This window comes from Erythrolamprus reginae, chromosome 7, assembly GCF_031021105.1.
Source record: "Erythrolamprus reginae isolate rEryReg1 chromosome 7, rEryReg1.hap1, whole genome shotgun sequence".
Lineage (NCBI taxonomy): Eukaryota > Metazoa > Chordata > Lepidosauria > Squamata > Dipsadidae > Erythrolamprus > Erythrolamprus reginae.
The window spans coordinates 37,662,301-37,681,790 of NC_091956.1; the positions used below are offsets into that span (position 1 = coordinate 37,662,301).

The following is a 19,490-nucleotide window of genomic DNA, read 5'->3' on the forward strand; positions in this document are numbered from 1 at the left end:
TTTAATGAGTTTATGGTCTTAATGAATTTGCATTTGCTAAGTTCATTTGTGAGAACCACTCTGCAGAATTTATATTTGTATTCCGGGCCATCTCTGGTCACGTCAATGATTTCATCAGCTGGAAAATTAGATGCAATGATTTTTTGAATTTGGTCTATATCAGGTTCGTTAGTGACTTTGAGCCCAAATACAATGGCACTATTCCGTTTTTTTCACATTCCAGGGTGTCTCTGATGAGTAGGGAAATGTCGTTAGGATGACTTTGTTATCCAAAGATGTGAAGCATGCTTGCAAGCGTTCTTCAATGTGGGCTTGCAAGCGTTCTTCAATGCGTGATTCAATAGAATCTATGAGGACTTTTCGTGAGGATATGGTTGTTTCGAGGTTTTGAAATTTTATTGACATGGTGATTAGGTCATTCATTTTAGGTAAAAAATTTAGGTAAAATTTTGTCTATTCTCTGTATCAGAAACTCTTGGATATTCATGCTGCTATAATTAATTGACTCATTTAGCCATGTTTCAGTGAATAAGAACTGTTGAGTTATAAAAATCAGAGTTGCATCTATTTAAAATAAGTGTTTCATCCATCCTATTAGTGAGTGAATATAAATTAGTCAGGAAGTGTGATGGAAGAGGAGTTTTTATTGCACTTTTTCTTACTCTCTTTAAACTCCCTGTTCTCTTATCCCTGTTCTCTTATCCGTTATCTCCATCATCTTCACTTTTTGTCTTTGTTCTTTTATTTTTCAGAGAAAGCTGCTTCTCCCTGGATGAAAATCTCTTCTGCATTTGTAAACATGGGGATGTTGTCAAAGAAGGATGCCCTTTAAAAAAAAGTATTACTTGATGTTTAACAGTTGATCTCTTGAGTATGAAATCAGAAGTGAATCAGAAGTGAAAAACAATGGAACTATCAGAGACCATTTCACTGAGGCTGCAGTTGGCAGTGCCATCTTGAATTCCATTATAATAATTCCGTTATTATAATTCTGTTATATTCCGTTTTCCAGATTATTTTGCCTCTTCTATTTCTAATTTCTAGGCCGATATTAAACTTGGGGAAAGGAAAATCATGGAGAATAATAAAAAACAAAACACTGTCGGAGAACATTTCACTGAGGCTGCTGCTGGCAGCACTTTCTTGACATATGTCATCGATATCTAAAAGGGCCTGATGGCTTGAACATTATGGAGAGCTTTTCCCCCCATTATGGAGAGCTTTTCCCCCCATTATCGAGAGCTTTTCCCCCCATAATGTTCACATAATGTGAACATTATGGAGAGCTTTTCCCCCCATTATGGAGAGCTTTTCCCCCCTTAATGTTCAAGCCTGATGGCTTGAACATTATGGAGAGCCTGAAAATTGATCATGTAAACAATTTTCCCGAGTATTTTTTTAATTAAGAAGGTTTTTTATTTATAATACTGTTAAAAAGAAGTTCAACATACAACAATACAACATAATATAGACATATACAGAATATAAAAGAAAAGAGGTAACATCCAGTATTCCTATTTACATTAATCATTCCTTTTTCTATTAATTTTTCCCATTATCAGTCCAAATTTTATGTTATTTTTAGAACTTCCCAACGTATCAGTTAGCTCATTTTGGTTTTCCTTTTCTCCATCAAGTTATACAATTTACCCCAGGTTTCAAAATAGCCTATATCTAATTTGTCCTTCAATTCTAGCGTCAGTCTATCAATCTCAGTGCATGTTAGAATTTTATCTATAATTTCTTCATTTGTGGGGATGTTTGTATTTTTCAATTTTTGGGTGTATGTTAGCCTCGCTGCTGTGTGAATATGTAGCATTAGATATATTATATTTTTCTGGATTTATTAATGGTTATTGCCAGCAGAAAGAGTTCAGGCTTCAATTCTAATTACATCTCCAGAATTTCCTCCAACCATTGTTTTATTTTATCACAATACTCATTTGCTTTTTGGCACTCCCACCACATGTGGTAGCATGTGCAAAATGCCTTTTTACATTTCCAACATAATCTTGAAATATTTTGTTTCATTTTGGCTAGTCTTGTTGGGGAAAAATGCCACCTATAGGCCATTGGTTTCTTGCCAACTGTTTAAATTTATATTAAATCTGAAGTCCCTACACCATCTTATCATGGTCCCTTTAACTTGTTCTTCCCACGATGCTTGTTCTAGGACAGTGGGTGAACCTATGTCACGGGTGCCACAGGTGGCATGCAGAGCCATATCTGCCAGCACACGAGCCGTTACCCTAGTTGAGCTTCAGCATACATGTGCACAGTGGGCAGCTGATTTTCGGCTCGCACAGAAGCTCTGGGAGGGCACTTCCGGCTTCTGGAGGGCCTCTGGAGAGATGGGGGTGAGTGTTTTTGACTTCTCCAGGGAAGCCTTTGGAGCTTGGGGAGAATGAAAAACAGGCCTATTGGGCCCACTAGAAGTTGGGAAACAAGCTGTTTCTGGCCTCCAGGGGGGTCATGGAAGGCAATTTTCACCCTCCCAAGGCATTGAATTATGGGTGTGGGCACTCATAATAGTGTGTGCGTATGTGCTTTCAGCACCCGAGGAAAAAAAGGTTCACCATCACTCTTCTAGGAGGTAGTGGTATTCTTTATGAATCTTTCAACTAAGTCAAATTCTATTTAAAATGTTTCTAAGCACTGATCAGTTAGCGCACGGATGTCAAACTCAATCGCTTCACATGATCTATCATGATGTATCGTGACATTTTTTGCCTTTGCGGAGCCGGGGTGAGCGTGGTCTGAGTGTGACGCATCCGGCTCGTGGGTCACCTGCTTGACAACCATGAGCTGTTTCCACTAGTTCCCACCTATGTCAAAAACATTGCAAGCTGCTGTTCACCTGAGGTTCGGTGGCATCATGCTAAAGTTCATTTGTCCTGAGCCAGCAGAAGTTGAGTTTTCCACTGTAGTAGAGCCACTCCGTCTGGTTCCTGATGAAGAGATATACTGTGCTGTATTTTTTGGAGTATAAGACACACATCCTACCAACCAACCCGCAAGTCTGCAACAAATAGTCCCGGAACCGAACTCAACATAGACAAAAACATAGTAAGGGACTACTTGTGGGAGCTCAACGAGTACAAATCACCAGGGCCAGATGGACTTCACCCCAGAGTTCTAAAAGAACTGGCAGACACCATTGCGGAACCACTTCCTCATCTACCAAAAATCCTGGACCACTGGAGACCTTCCGGAAGACTGGAAACGAGCTGACGTAGTCAATATCCACAAAAAAGTTAAAAAGACTGACCCAGGCAACTACAGACCAATCAGTCTGACTTCTATACCTGGAAAAATACTGGAGAAAATATTTTTTAAAAAATGTTTCCACTACCTAGAAACAAACAGCATTATATCCAACAGCTAGCACGGGTTTGTCAGAAACAAATCATGCCAAACCAACCTCATATCATTTTTCAACACCATAACCAAATCAGTGGACCAACACAACATAATAGACTTCATATACTTGGACTTCAGCAAAGCTTTTGATAAAGTTGACCACAACCTCCTAATCTACAAATTAGAAAAAAATGGGCTAGGTTACAACACATGCAGATGGATAAACAATTGGCTGTCCAACCGCACGCAACGAGTTGCCCTCAACGGTTCCAAATCCACATGGAAGGAAGGTAGGCAGTGGGGTACCACAGGGTTCTGTCCTGGGCCCTGTACTCTTCAATATTTTCATCAATGACCTGGACAAGGGAGTAGAAGGGGAACTAATCAAATTCGCAGACGACACCAAACTGGCAGGGGTAGCCAACACCCTAGAGGACAGGCTCAAAATACAGAAAGATCTAGACAGATTAATACTATGGGCCCACACTAACAACATGATGTTCTACGTCGACAAGAGCAAAGTCCTTCACCTTGTTAAAAAAAAAACTAGACACACATACAGCCTGGGAGATACCCCACCTAGCAGTAGTGACTGTGAAAGAGATCTTGGAGTCTTGGTGGATAATCAACTAAACATGAGCCAGCAATGTGCAGCAGCGGCCAAAAAAGCCAACACTATCCTAAGCTGCATCAACAGGGGGATACACTCCAAGACCAGGGAAGTATTAATACCACTCTACTACGCCCTGGTCAGACCACATCTGGAGTATTGCATCCAGTTCTGGTCACCACACTTCAAAAGAGAGATTGAAACTCTGGAGAAGGTGCAGAAAAGAGCAAGCAAAATGATTAAGAGACTTGAAACCAAGACTTACGAAGAGAGATTGCAGGAACTGGGCATGGATAGCCTAGAGCAGCGTTTCCCTGGCGTCGGCGTCAAGTGTCCTTTGGAGCCCGGTGGGAGGGCACTGGCGGTGGGAGTGGGAGGGTGCCGGCTGCAGCAGCCCCAGACAGTCGCGGGGAGATGGCAGCGGCGAGAGGGAGCTCCAGGGTAGAGGCACCAACGGTGGCGGTTGGACGTGCTGCTGGAGACGTACATGCTGGCACTGCGGGGCTGGCACTGGCTCGCTGGCTGGACCGGAGGTGCCAGCCCCACGCCCATGCCCAGCGCAGCGCCAGCATATACGGCGTCCAGCAGCACGTCCAGCTGCCGACGTCAGGGCTCCCGCTCGCAGTCAGCCGCTCTGCCGCCACCCTTGGCTACTGCCTGATGCCGCTGTTGTCGGCGTGGTAGAAAGAGAGAGAGAGACAGAAAGAGAGAGAAAGAAAGAGAGACATAGAGAGAGAGAGAGAAAGAAAGAATAGTAAAAGAGAGAGAGAGAAAGAAAGATAGCAAGAGAGAGAGAGAGAAAGAGAGACATAGCAAGAGAGACAGAGAGAGAGAGAAAGAGATAGCAAGAGACAGAGAGAGAGAGAGAGAAAGAGAGAGAGAAAGAGAGATAGCAAGAGAGAGAAAGGGAAAGAAAGAGATAGCAAAAGAGAGAGAAAGAGAGAGAAAGAGAGAGAGAAAGAGAGATAGCAAAAGAGAGAGAGAAAGAAAGAGAGAGAGAGAAAGAAAGAGATAGCAAAAGAGAGAGAGAGAGAAAGAGAGATAGCAAGAGAGAGAGAAAGAGAGACATAGCAAGAGAGATAGAGAGAGAGAGAGAAAGAGATAGCAAGAGATAGAGAGAAAGAGAGAGAGAGAGGAAGAAAGAGAGCAAGAGAGAGAGAGAAAGAAAGAGAGATAGCAAAAGAGAGAGAGAAAGAAAGATAGCAAGAGAGAGAGAAAGAGATAGCGAGAGAGAGAGAAAGAGAGACATAGCAAGAGAGAGAGACAGAGAGAGAGAAAGAGAGATAGCAAGAGAGACAGAGAGAGTGAAAGAAAGAGATAGCAAGAGAGACAGAAAGAAAGAGATAGAGCAAGAGAAAGACATAGTAAGAGAGACAGAGAGAAAGAGATACATAGCGAGGAAGAGAGACATAGCAAGAGAGGCAGAGCGAGAGAGAGAGAGAGAAAGAAAGAGAGACATAGCAAGAGAGACAGAGAGAGAGAAAGAGAGGCAGAGAGAGAGAAAGAGACAGAGAAAGAGAGAGACAGAGAGAGAGAGAGAAAGAATAGCAAGAGAGACAGAGAAAAAAGAGATAGCAAGAGAGACAGAGGAAGAGAGAGAAAGAGAGAGAAAGAGAGATAGCAAGAGAGGCAGAGAGAGCAAGGGAGAGAGAAAGACATAGATGGAGGGAAGGAGGGAGAGAGAAAAAGAGCAAAAAAGAGAGGAAGAAAGAAAGAGGGATGGAGAGAGAGAAAGAAGGGAAGGAAGGAAGAGAGAGAAAGAGGGAGGGAGAAATAGAGCGAAATGGAGGAAGGTTTTTTTTTTTGTCCAAACTTTTCTTTAGCGCCCCCCCCCCCTCGGGTTCAGTGTTCCCCAGGAATTTGAAAATATGAATAATGTGCCGCGGCTCAAAAAAGGTTGGGAAACACTTTCCTAGAGAAAAGGAGGGGCAGAGGGGATATGATAGCTGTATAAAGGTATATGAGGGGTTGCCACAGAGAGGAGGGAGCCATTCTATTCTCCAGAGCACCAGAGGGCTGGACGAGGAACAATGGTTGGAAGCTGACCAAGGAGAGATTCAACCTAGAAGTAAGGAAGAACTTCCTGACGGTCAGAGCGATCAACCAGTGGAACAACCTGCCTGCAGAGGTTGTGAACTCCCCAACTCTGGACACTTTCAAGAGGAGATTGGACTGCCATTTGGCTGGGGTGCTTTAGGATTCCTGCTCAGACATGGGGTTGGACTTGATGACCTGCATGGTCCCTTTCAACTCTAACAATCAATCAATCAATAAATAAATAAATCTTCCCCTAAAAGAGGGTGAAAACTTGGGTATGTCTTAGACACTGAATATAGCCCTGCCAAGCCACCGCCACCCTTTGGCTTCTGCCACCCAGCAATTTGCCTTCTTGCAGCAAACAGTGGAGAGCCTGATTAGCACAAGCAACTGTTCGACTTCCTGACTATCCGCTGATTCAGACTGCAGGCAGGCGACCATAGGCTATGGCAAACCCTGCAGTCTGAAATTATTAGTTGCTTGTGCTAAAACTGAAAGTGAAACTAAAACTAAGGAAGCAAATTGCTGGAAGGTAGAGGTAGAGGCAGTTTTTTATTATCTTGTGCTAATCAGGCTGTTCTGAAACTGTCTGTTTCTGGTTTGCTGCAAAAAGATAAGTCAATAACTGTAAATGCCTATAGAATATTCAAATTATTAGCCTTATTTTTTAAAGACTGCTTTATTATTGTTCTAGAAAACTTAACAAAATGAAGCAGCTTTTTAAAATAAATGCTTGATCTGAAGTGGCCCAGTGCTATTGAATCTTCATTTCCAAAAGTTAGCAAGGATTTTGAACCAACAGTTCTTTGTTTGTCATAGTCTCGAGCAAATCACCACGCTCAATTTCATGGACATTAATGCCCTTGGTATTTCATTCAAGCCTTCAAATATCTATTATCTACTGGAATAAACATGAATGGCTAGTCTAGAGCAGGGAGGCAACAGCCATAACTGAATTCATTGTTTCTATCCTCAATGCCAAAGCCATTGCTCCCTCTCATCTTTTTGGCACCATTGAACTGAAAGATTGGAGAAAAAACACTCTTTGCTTTGAGAATACTTATTTCAAAAATACATGAGGTTCCCTGAGCCTCAGCTATGACGTATCAGTAATATCTGTTCATCTTGAACTCAAGTTTAAAAAGCTTGTAGAGAAATGGTGCTTCCGTTCCTAATCTTGGAGTCTAAGAAGAGAAAGGTCAACTACCAATTGAATATCTGAGCACGGTCTACTTCGCCTTCCATGAGATCCAAGAAATGGTGAAATCTTTTGATTCATTAGGGAATGGAAGGATGTCAATATTTTTATTATAATTTTGCGAAATTAACTGCTATGTTGGTTTTGTCTTTGCTAATTATTAGTTATTTCAATTTCACTATTATACAATACCTTTTTATAAAAATATGTTTAATTAGCATAACTAACTAACTTACTGTAAAATACAGTGATCCCCCGGGTATCGCGATCCCAATCATTGCGAATGGCTATATGGCGATTTTTCAACCCGGAAGTCAAAACACCATATGCGCATGCGCGCCCTTTTTTTCTATGGCCACGCATGCGTAGATGGCGCCGGGCAGATCAGCTGCTGGGCGGCTTCCCTGGGTCTTCCCCCTCTTGCTGGCGGGAGGGCGAGCGGCGGGCATCAGCGAGGAGTTTCCCCACCGCCCACGCAAACTCCTCGCTGCCGCTCGCCCGCCCTTCGCCCGCCCACGCCGTTCGCTCGCGCCGCTTCCCAGCTGAGTCCTGAAGCGAATTGGCTTCAGGACTCAGCTGGGAAGCGGCGCGAGCGAAGGGCGTGGACGGGCGAAGGGCGGGCGAGCGGCAGCGAGGAGTTTGCGTGGGCGGTGGGGAAACCCCAATCTTCGGCTCCTTGCTGCTGAGGCGGAAGTAAAAACACCATCTGCGCATGCGCAGATGGTGTTTTTACTTCCGCAGCGCTACTTCGCGAAAAACCGATCATTGCGAGGGGTCCTGGAACGGAACCCTCGCAATGATCGGGGGATCACTGTAAACCTTTTTTTGTTCTAATTCAGGGGTCTCCAAACTTGACAACTTTAAAGACTTGTGGACTTCGATTTCTCAAGCATGGCTGGCTGTGGAATTCTGGGAGCCAAGGTCCACAGATCTTAAAAGTTGTCAGATTGGGAGACCCCATTCTAATAAAATCAATGTTTTATTGCTTTACCATTCAGTAGTCTTATTTTTGACAAACTGAATAGCCAAGCAATTTTTTTTTAACAATGTATGTAAGGAAACCAAGGTTCATAATAGCATTGGGGGAAGAGGGGAAGAACAGACACATATCTATCCTATTATTTGCAATCTTTAATTTTTTAAGCTCTTCAATGTTTAAGCCATTTCAGGTACAGGTTGTCCTCGACTTACAACAGTTCATTTAGTGATCATTCAAAATTACAACACCACTGAAAAAAGTGAGTTTCAAACTTTGTAGCATCCTCATGATCATGTGATCAAAGTTTGGATGCTCGGCAATTGGTTCATACTTGACTACATTCCTATTTCTGTGTCCCAAAGTCATGTGATCACTTTTTGCTATCTTCTAACAAGCAAAGTCCCTGGGGAAGTCAAATTCACTTAACAACTGAGTTACTAATTTAAAAATTGCAGTGATTCACTTAACAACTATGGCAAGAAAGGTTACAAAATAGGGTAAAACGCATTTAACAAATGTCTCACTTAACAACAGAAATCTTGGGCTCAGTTGTAGTGGTAAGTCAAGGACTACCAAGTAATATGTTAACCATACTATTCAGCTTTTCATAGGAAAAATGTATTATTTGTTATTAACAAGGAAAAAGTTAGGCATAATTTATTGATCAGTCATATCTTAATATAAGGATTCCAAACTATAAAAAGCCATTTTTGTATTAAAATGAAATAAAGAAAATAAATTGGCAAAACTTCCCAAATTTTATGGGCAATGTCATACTGCTTGCTAATCACTGAAGCAAGTTATTTCCATGAAGTGATATCCTCCATCAAACTAAACATTGTGATTGCTGACACAACACAGCACTCCCCATTTAGTCTAATGCATGAAATGTTACATTTTACAGTTCTAAGCCTGCCAAAATCAATGCACCATGGGGCCAGTAAAATGAAAGAGACCACACATGTACCAATGTCTGCAAAATTGGGGCTCACACTGCTACTGAAGACCTGTGAACAGAGAGCGTACTGCTGGCCTGCATTTGAGATAAGTCAAAAGATTCCACTTAAATAACAATTTAACAACTTACTTTTATTCCCTACCAAGGCCACACGTGGTTGAGTTTCTGACTCTTCATTGACCTTCTTTACAAAATTATGCCAATTTTCTAAGTTTTCAAAGCTCTGTTGGTTTGTAACATCATACACCAAAAGGACAGCCTGGAAAAAAAAGGCTTGTGTGAATAGCAATATTAATGACAAACAAATCAGACAACTAAATTGCATAAACTTAAGATAAGGGGCAATGCATAAAGTTTCGTAATACATAAATTCTACACAAGGGGAAAGGTAACTTTCAAGCACATGTATACCCCAGTTCAGTGTTCCCTCTAAGGCGCACAGCGCGCTATAGCGCACTGGTTTTTAGCACTCAGCTAATTTTAAATTCCCGCTCAGAGGACCTTCCCCTCACCTCCCCGGTTTGGCGTCGGCAGGCAGGGCCGAGGCTGCCCCGGCCGATACCAACCCCCGCGGCGTCGGAAGAGGCGTTAACCTCCTCCGACGCCGCTGCGGTGGGGGCTGTCCCCTGGAGCCGGGGGTGATGGGCCCAGGCTTGACCTACTCAGCCATGAACTCCACCTCCTTCCCCACCTCCGCACTGGCCAGCAAAGCCCTGCGCCGGCCAGCAAAGCAGCGCGCTTTTCAAGTGCGCCGCTTTCCTGCACCGCCGGATTTGCTGGCCGGCACAAGGCAGCTGCCGTGACAACAACCTCAGCAACAGCACCGTGGTGGCCGCTGATGCCGAGAGTGCTGTGCCTGCTCTCAAGCGTCAAGGCTTCTACTGAGGTGAGCTGTGCGGCGGTGACAGGAGGCAGAGCCAAGGGGAGGGCACAGAGCCAAGGGGAGGGTGCGCCGGCCAGCAAAGCTGGCTGCCTGGGAAAGTGGCGCACTTTTCAAATGGGCCACTTTCTTGCGCCGCTTTCCTGGAGAGGGGTGGAGGGCAGGCAGCTGCCTCCCCTCCCCGTGGCACCAAGCTCAAGCCCTGCGCCGGCCAGCAAAGCCAGCTGCCTGGGAAAGCCCTGTGCCGGCCAGCAAAGCTGGCTGGTCACCGGAGAAGCAGAAAGAGGAAAAGTGGAGAGAAAAAAGAAAAGGGAAAGGGAAGGGAGAGGGAGTGAGGGAAAGAGAAGTGGAAAGGAGGAAAGGAGGGAGGGGAGGGAAGGAAGAGAGAGAAAAGGGAGAAAGAGGGAAAGGGAGAGAGAAAGGGAGGAAGAGAAGAAGGAAGGAAGAGCGAAATATAAAGGGAGGGAGAGAGAGAAACCAAAAACATAACTATTAATAAATCCATGCTTTAAAATCTTCATTTCTTAACTATTTATCATAGTATTATAGTAATCTAATAATGCTATGAAAATCTATCTGAACACCAATGCATCAATTAATACTGTACATTTCCATATCTACTTTTCTAAATTTCATTCAATATTTCCAAGCTCAATTATTTTTCAGGACTTAGCATTTACTATTATTAACTTTCATCAATCTTCTACATTTCCAAGTATATTTTAAATTCATAAGTCATAAAATCATACATACATATCATAAACCCCTTATTTATCCTATGTATCTTCCATTATCTTTAAATAGTATCTTCTAAATAGTTCTAAAATTCTAATCCAATTTTATGGATTAATACATCCTAATATTAAACAACACCTAAATATATATTTACCATCATTCCATAGTCAATCCATATTTAATAATCAATCATCCCTCCTCAAATTTCTACCAATGTCTCATTTCTGGGTGCCTCTCCTGTCTCTCCCCCTTTTCTCTCTCATTTGTTTCTCATTTCTCCCTATTCCTCCCTTTTTCTCTCATTCCTTCCCCCTCTTACTTCTCTCTTTTTCCATCCCTGTCTCCTCCCCGCCCCCAGCCCCATGTGTGTGAACTCTTGAACCATTTCCAAAAACAGGTTAGGGCTGGGATTTTTTTTCTCTGTTATTATTTGGGTGCTTTTTACAATATGCTTTAAATCAAGAGTCACTTCTCTCTCTTTTGTTTCTCTTTCCTCTCATTCTCTGCCTTAATCATTTTCTCATTTCTCTTCTTTTCTCCCCTTTTTGCTCTCATTTCTCTCTCTCTCTCTTCCTTCCTCTTCTTTTCTCACACTCTATCTCTTGCTTGCTTGCTTTCTCTCTCTTTCTCTCTCTTTCTTTCTTTCTTTCTCTCTTGCTTTCTTTCTCTCTCTCTCTTGCTTTCTTTCTCTCTCTCTTTCTCTCACCCCTCTCTTGCTACCTGTTAAACGGTGGTGGGGTCCATGCTCTCGATGCAGCCGCCGCTGTCTCTTACACGTCTTTGGGGATGGGGGAAGCCCCCAGTGCGGCGGCGAGGGAAGCCCCCAGTGCGGCGGCGAGGGAAGCCCCCAGTGCAGCGGGGGGGAGGAGGCGAAGCTTGGGGACGAGTTCCGGGCCCGTCGCCCCCGGCACCAACATGGGATTGGGCAGCAGAGGAGACCCGGCGGCAGAGAGCAGCCCCCAGCGGGGCAGCGGGGGAGGAGGCAAAGACGGCTGCCCAGGAAAGTGGCATATTTGAAAAGCGCGCTGCTTTCCTGGGCGCAGGGCTTGACGTCAGCTCAAAGCTCCGCAGAGCCGCCTCCCCCATCCATTCCAGCACAGGCCAAGCCCACCGCCTTGCCCCCCCCACTTCTACCTCCTGCCTCCTGCCATGCAAGGCCCCTTTGTCTCCCCTGCCACCGCTGGCTCCACTCCCCATGCCTGCCCAGCCCGGCTGCCAACCTCCAAGCCAGGAGCCACAAGCCAGAAGCAGCAGCAACAGCAGCACCGCCACCGAGGGAGGGAGCAGCCGCCGCTGAGGAGGCGGAGGAGGAAGTGCAAAAAGCTGCTGCGGAGGGTGGGGGCCACCTCCACCACCCTCCTCTGCACACCCTTTGAAAAGCGTGCACCAGGCTTAAATGTTTAATGCGCTACAGCGTATGGCGCACCTTAGAGGGAACATTGGACTGAGCCTGAAACTGGGAAGAAGCCCAGCTTCCCAGTGAAACTGGGAAGAAGCCCAGGAGAGGGGACCTATATAGACAATAAATTTGATTGACAGACTCGGTCCTCAATGTGACTGGACGAAGGACATCCTTATCTGAATGCTAGCTCCAACCTCATAGGGAGAAAATAGCATTTGAATTAGGTGTTTTGGTAACAATCTAGATGCCAGTTTGATGCCTCTTTAGCGGTGTCTGCATTCCATTTTCATGCTGTCCTTCCTGCCATCCCCCTATTAGCATTCCCCACTACTCCCCCACTTTTATGTCAGGGTATATCAATGAAAAGCAGAGCTAAAATGATGTCATAGCAGAGTTTAAGCGGCATCATGGCAAATCTGACAACTATCTAGATTCTAGAACATGGATAACTATAAAGTTGCTAAAAATACTGTTTTCATGAAAACAATATTCATCAAATAAGTAGTAGAAAAACAGGGCATCTTATGGCTCCCTACATTTAAAATATTAACAGAATTAATACAAAATAAGATTAAAACTGAGTCAGACTATAGATTAAAGAAAGCTTATCATGAAACAAAAGATGACTTAAAATAAACAAGTATTCTCTGTTCTCATTCTCAAATCTGTAACAAAGGACAATTAAAATGACCTGCTTTATTGTGAAATTCCAAGAATTACCCTAATGATTTGTATCAAATGCTATGAATCCTCAAAAACCATTTTCTCAACATATTTATGCATTCTATTAAAAATCCACTTAAATTACTATTACGAACAAAAATCAAACATGAAAAAACAAACGAGAAAATTGTTGAAAGTGCATAGAAACCATATTTCTACAATCTCATATTCCAGTATTTTCTAAACTTCAGGCATGTACTTTATTTCCTACATAGACTAATTTCCATGTTATTTATGAGATTTAAATTAACTTTTAGAGCTTCCCTATTTTATGTCAGAAATCTTGGTTGGCTTCTTCAGCTGCAATGTAGTTGACTCAAATTTGTTACCATGTTTCCTTGAAAATAACACACAGTCTTTTTTTTCTTTTGAGCTCAAACATAAACACTAGGGCTTATTTTCAGAAATGATGGATACTGCTCAAAAAAATAACACTTAAACAACACAATATAACTCCAAGTAAATCAAACTTCTGTGAAATCAAACTGTCCACTTAGGAAGCAACACTGACTGACAATCAATTTCACATCCTGTTGTGCAAATGGAATAGACAACAGATGGAAATTTTTGGCAATTATCAAGACACACTCAATAAAGGAGTGTGTCATGGGAACCAAAATAGCATCTGAGAGAATAAATCAACTTCCATGTCTTATTTCTTTTAACGTAGGGTCCGATTTATTAACAAAGCCAATTTGGATTCTGCATGTTTCATTCCAACTTAAGGTCCCTTAAGATTACATCCAGATCAAAACCTCATCTCCCAGCCCACACCCACAAGTGCAATCATGAGGACAAATCCGATGCTGGGATTTCTAATTCCTTCCTGTGTTCAGTTTACTTTGGATTCTGCGTAAAGGAATGTGTGCTGCGTGGCATATTGCTTTCGATACCATCGACCATGGTATCCTTCTACACTGGCTGGAGGGGTTGGGAGTGGGAGGCACTGTTCTTCAGTGGTTCTCTTCATACCTCTCTGGTCGGTCGCAGTCGGTGTTAGTGGGGGGTCAGAGGTCGACCTCTAGGTCTCTCCCTTGTGGGGTACTTCAGGGGTCAGTCCTCTCCCCATGCTATTTAATATCTACATGAAACCGCTGGGTGAGATCATCCAAGGGCATGGGGTGAGGTATCATCAATACGCCGATGATACCCAGTTATACATCTCCACCCCATGTCCAGTCAACGAAGCAGTGGAAGTGATGTGCCGGTGCCTGGAGGATATTGGGGCCTGGATGAGTGTCAACAAACTCAAACTCAACCCAGACAAGACGGAGTGGCTGTGGGTCTTATCTCCAAAGGACAATTCCATCTGTCCGTCCATTACCCTGGGGGGAGAATCACTGACCCCCTCAGAGAAGGTTCGCAACTTGGGCGTCCTCCTCGATCCACAGCTCACATTAGAGAAACATCTTTCAGCTGTGGCGAAGGGGGCGTTCGCCCAGGTTCGCCTTGTGCACCAGTTGCGACCCTACTTGGACCGGGAGTCACCGCTCACAGTCACTCATGCCCTCATCACCTCAAGGCTCGACTACTGTAACACTCTCTATATGGGGCTACCTTTGAAAAATGTTCGGAAACTTCACATCGTGCAGAATGCAGCTGCGAGAACAATCATGGGCTTTCCCAAATATGCCCATGCTACACCAACACTCCGCAGTCTGCATTGTTTGCCGATCAGTTTCCAGTCACAATTCAAAGTGTTGGTTATGACCTATAAAGCCCTTCATGGCACCGGACCAGATTATCTCACGGACCGCCTTCTGCTGCACGAATCCCAGCGACCAGTTAGGTCCCACAGAGTGGATCTTCTCCGGGTCCCGTCAACTAAACAATGCCGTTTGGCGGGACCCAGGGGAAAAGCCTTCTCTGTGGCAGCCCCGGCCCTCTGGAACCAACTCCCCCCAGAGATTAGAATTGCCCCCACCCTCCTTGCCTTTCGTAAGCAACTTAAAACCCACCTCTGCCGTCAGGCATGGGGGAATTGAGATCCTCTTTCCCCCGAGGCTTTTACAGTTCTATGCATGGTATGTATGTATGTAAGTTTGGTTTTTATATTAGTGGATTTTTAATCATTTTTAGTATTAGATTACTATTGTACACTGTTTTATTGTTGCTGTTAGCCGCCCCGAGTCTCTGGAGAGGGGCGGCATACAAATCAAATCAAATCAATCAATCAATCAATATCTCACTCTCTCACTCCCCCATGTTCTTTTGTCACTACCAAACTGTGTCAGGCCACCCTTTGAATTTTGGCCTGACAGGCGGCCTCCCCTAAGCATATGAGTACACCATTCCAAACCATCTTACCTCCCCCCTCCAGGATCCTTTGGCTTGTTTGGATAATTTTCATGGAACTGCTTGACTAACCTATCAGCACTGATGTCCCGACTCTTTACCCAGGTAGCCTACGACAGAGGGCACCCCTTCCAATGAATTAGATACTGCAAGGTTCCCCGGAAAATGCGGGAATCCAATTTTTTTTTCACTTTTTAATAGGGTTCCCCTTGAATTACTACAGGGGAAAGGGGCGGCTGTGCGTGTGGCCTAATGTTGGACCCGATCACCGGCTTAAGCAGGCTGCAGTGAAATACAGGGTGGATCCTCCCTAGGATTCTAGGTAGTGCAAGCTGCACCATGACCGGGTTGATTACTTTCACTATTGGAAAAGGGCCCAGGAATTTTGGACCTAACTTTTTGCTAGCAACCTTAACCGAATGCATTTGGTAGACAGAAAAACTTTATCTCCCACTTGAAAAGGCAGTTTGGGAGATCGGTGCTTATCTGCTTGTCTCTTGTAGGATTGCGCTGCCTCTGTCAGCATCTTCTTGGTGTCCTCCCATCCTCTCTTCAGCTTCTCCATTCACTCCAGCAACGTGATGGATGAGGGAGGTTGTGTAGGTAGTTCTGGCATGGGAACAAAATCTCGACCACTGGTAACCTGAAAAGGAGTTATTCCCGTGCTACTGTGTACAGAATTATTGTATGCTACTTCTGCAAACAGCAACAATTCAGCCCAATTGTTCTGCTGGTAACTCACATAACACCTAAGGTACTGTTCCACTAGGGCGTTAGCTCTTTCTGCTGCTCCATTTGTGGAAGGGTGGAATGCAGAACTGAGTCCTTGGGTGGAGCCAATGGTGCGGACGAATTCTCTCCAGAATGTGGCTGTAGATAAGGACGTCATCTAAGTACACAAGAACTCTGTTGTAGAGGTGGGCGTATAGAACTTCATTTATGTACTGCATGAACACGGCAGGGGTCCATTTCAGACCAAATGGCATCACTCGAAATTGGAAAGTATTTAATGGGCAGTTGAAAGCGGTTTTCCACTCATCCCCTTCCTTTATTCTGATGCGGTAATAAGTCTCCCTCAAGTCCAAGTTGGTAAAGTATTTACCCTTCGCTAGATCATTTAGTAAGTCCTTCATGAGGAGGGGATAAGTGTTTTGCACACACACTGCATTAAGGTTCCGGAAGTCCACGACCAAACCAAAACCTCCGTCCTTCTTCTCCTTAAAGAGAATGGGGGCAGCTGTCCTGGAATTTGCGGGCTAGATAAATCCCCTCTTTAAATTGGTGTCTATGAAGTTCCTCAGTTCTCCCAATTCTTTTGGTGACATTGCGTACATCCTAGGTTTTGGGAGAGTTCCTCTGGTTCAAATTCTATCGCACAGTCTGTAGGTTGGTGAGGGGGCAGTTCATTGCAATCTTCCTCACTGAAAACTCTTCCCAAGTCCCTGTATTCCAAGGGCACCTTCAGGAGATCTGGAAGTGTTCCTTCCTTCATTGCAACTGCTGCTAAGGACCCATCTGGCTCCTCCCGGGGAGGAAGTTTCCCCCTGTCAGTCTCTAGAAAAGGGTTGGAGCCCAAGGGGATGAAAAGCTTTTGATGCCCACCCTCCCAATGAAAGGTGGGAGTCCATTTGTCCATCCAGGCCAGACCCAATATAACTGTTTCCGACATCTTGGGAGCGACTATGAATCTCAAGATTTCATGGTGCCGGCCTATCCGCAGCTCCACTAACTCAGTAAGGAGCATAGCGGGAACTCCACCCACTAGAGAGCCGTCCACCTGGTGGAACCAGATGGGTTTCGTTAAAGGCCTGGTCTGGATTTTTAACTTCTCCACTACGGTTTTGCTAATAAGGAACCTTCGAGCACCCTGTATCTATCAGAGCCCGTATTTCTTCCTCCTCCCCCGTGGTCATTTCTTTAATCCTTGCTTTAATGATGAACGGATGGATGGGCTCAGTCACCATTGGGTCGTCTTCTCTACCGGGCTCCTCATTCCAACCAGGGCAGGACCCTGAAGGAATAGGGTTTTCACCTTTAGCAAAATCCTCAGGAGGGCACAGCTCTGTGGTTTGAAAGGCCCAGAGACTCTGCAGAGGGGCTTCTTCAGATCCTCTTTCTGCTACCGGGCATGGCTTGGGTTTTGGGGGAGAGAGGGGTGTCAAGCAGTCTGTTCCCTTATGTCCAATCTGGTCACATCCGTAGCAATTTGTTCCCCTCATAACCCTTGAGCAAGGGGAGCCCAACTGACAGCCTCTTAAAGGCAGCCTCTTTAAAAATCCTTTGTTGCATGGGGCGGGGGAGGTCCCTTCTCAGCAAGAATTGCATCACCCAAAGCGACTGCTGTGACATACCAGTCTTGAATGGCCAGGTGCCTCCCACCTGCAGTTCATACGCCTCTCGCAACTTTGGATCAAGGGCACTTTTGAAAATATGGACCAAATAGGTTTCTGGCCACCCCTTCAAGTCAAAGGCAATCATCTGAAATTCTTCCATAAAATTCTTCACAGGCTTGCCTGACTGTTTCAATTTGAAAATCAGAGTCTCAGCCTTTAACTCATTATGCAGTTTAGGAAGCAATCTGCCATTTGCCATCAGAGGAGCAGGAGGGGGGGCAAGCAGATTTTGAAATTCCCCCACAAAGGAATCGTTTTGATGTAATAGAGACATGCATCTATCTCGCAATTCACTTAGGGAGCCAACTGGGGGTGGGGGTGGAAGAACAATGGTACATTGTCTCTGGCTTAGTTAATTCAAGTCTGTTCCTCCCCCCTTTACCTCCGTGATGTTGCATTCCTGGTGTGTAGAAAATTCCAAGCCCAGATTCTCCCCAGCTCCATTCTTCATTCTTCAGAGGAAAAGTTGGAATTGATTGTCATGGGAACCAAAATAGCATCTGAGAAAATAAATCAACTTCCACGTCTTATTTCTTTTAGCGTAGGGTCCGATTTATTAACAAAGCCAATTTGGATTCTGCATTTTTCATTCCAACTTAAGATTACATCCAGGTCAAAAGCTCCTCTCCCATCTCCACACCCACAAGTGCAATCATGAGGACAAATCCAATGCAGGGATTTCTAATTGTGTTCAGTTTACTTTGGATTCTGCATAAAGGAATGTGTGCTGCGTGGCAAAAATCACTCCCTCCTGTTCTTTTCTGTATCAGGCCAACCTTTGACTTTGGGCCTGACGGAGTGGTTCTGCAGAGAGCACATCTCAGTACCAATGCATTCTGGCTGATGTTTTGGTCACTTTTGAATGTTGGTTGTGCTTTCACATTCGTGGTAACATGAGACTGACTCTACAACCCACACAAGTGGCTCAGGTAGTGCAACTCATCCAGGATGGCACACATCAGTGCGAGCTGTGGCAAGAAGGTTTGCTGTGTCTGTCAGCGTAGTGTCCAGAGGCTGGAGGCGCTATCAGGAGACAGACCAGTACACCAGGAGATGTAGAGAGCAGGAGGAGGGCAACAACCCAGCAACAGGACCGCTACCTCTGCCTTTGTGCAAGGAGGAACAGGAGGAGCACTGCCAGAGCACTGCAAAATGACCTCCAGCAGGCCACAAATATGCATGTGTCTGCACAAACGATTAGAAACCGACTTCATTAGGATGGTATGACGTCCATAGATGGGGGTTGTGCAGGACGCTTGGCATTTGCCACAGAACACCAGGATTGGCAAATTCGCCACTGGCACCCTGTGCTCTTCACAAATGAAAGCAGATTCGCACTGAGCACATGTGACAGACATGACAGAGTCTGGAGGCGCTGTGGGGAATGATCTGCTGTCTGCACAACATCCTTCAGCATGACCAGTTTGGCAGTGGGTAATGGTGTAGGTGGCATTTCTTTCGAGGGCCACACAGCCCTCCATGTGCTCGCCAGAGATAGCCTGACTGCCATTAGGTACCAAAATGAGATCCTTAGACCCCTTGTGAGACCATATGCTGGTGCAATTGGCCCTGGGTTCTTACTAATCAATGTTCCCTCTAATTTTTTTTTGGTGTGGACAGAAAAGTATAGTGCCTGAGCAGCACATTAGGTGAGTCCTTCAGGACTGGTCGGCATAGAAGTCAAATTAGATAGATTAGATAGAGAAAATATATATATGAGACCTCGTCGAAACGTCGCCAGAAATTTCAAAATCCTACACGGGAAGAAACCCGAATATACCACGACCGTCATACCTGTACCCGTGAAAATCTACGAAAACAAATATACATACATACATACATACATACATTCGTAGATTTTCACGGGTATATGTATGTAGATTGTTCTGAGTTCGGGTTTTGCCCCGTGTAATATTTTGA

At 44.7% G+C, this 19,490-nt stretch overlaps 1 protein-coding gene across 2 annotated transcripts in view; it reads right to left on the minus strand.

The window, feature by feature from the left end:
- The window catches only part of RAB28 (RAB28, member RAS oncogene family), a 326,361-nt gene that overhangs the window by 191,231 nt on the left and 115,640 nt on the right, over positions 1-19,490 (minus strand). For both annotated transcript variants that reach the window (XM_070757348.1, XM_070757350.1), the window contains exon 4: positions 9,272-9,401. In XM_070757348.1, coding sequence (XP_070613449.1) covers positions 9,272-9,401 — 130 coding nt within the window. The remainder of the gene's footprint in view (positions 1-9,271; positions 9,402-19,490) is intronic.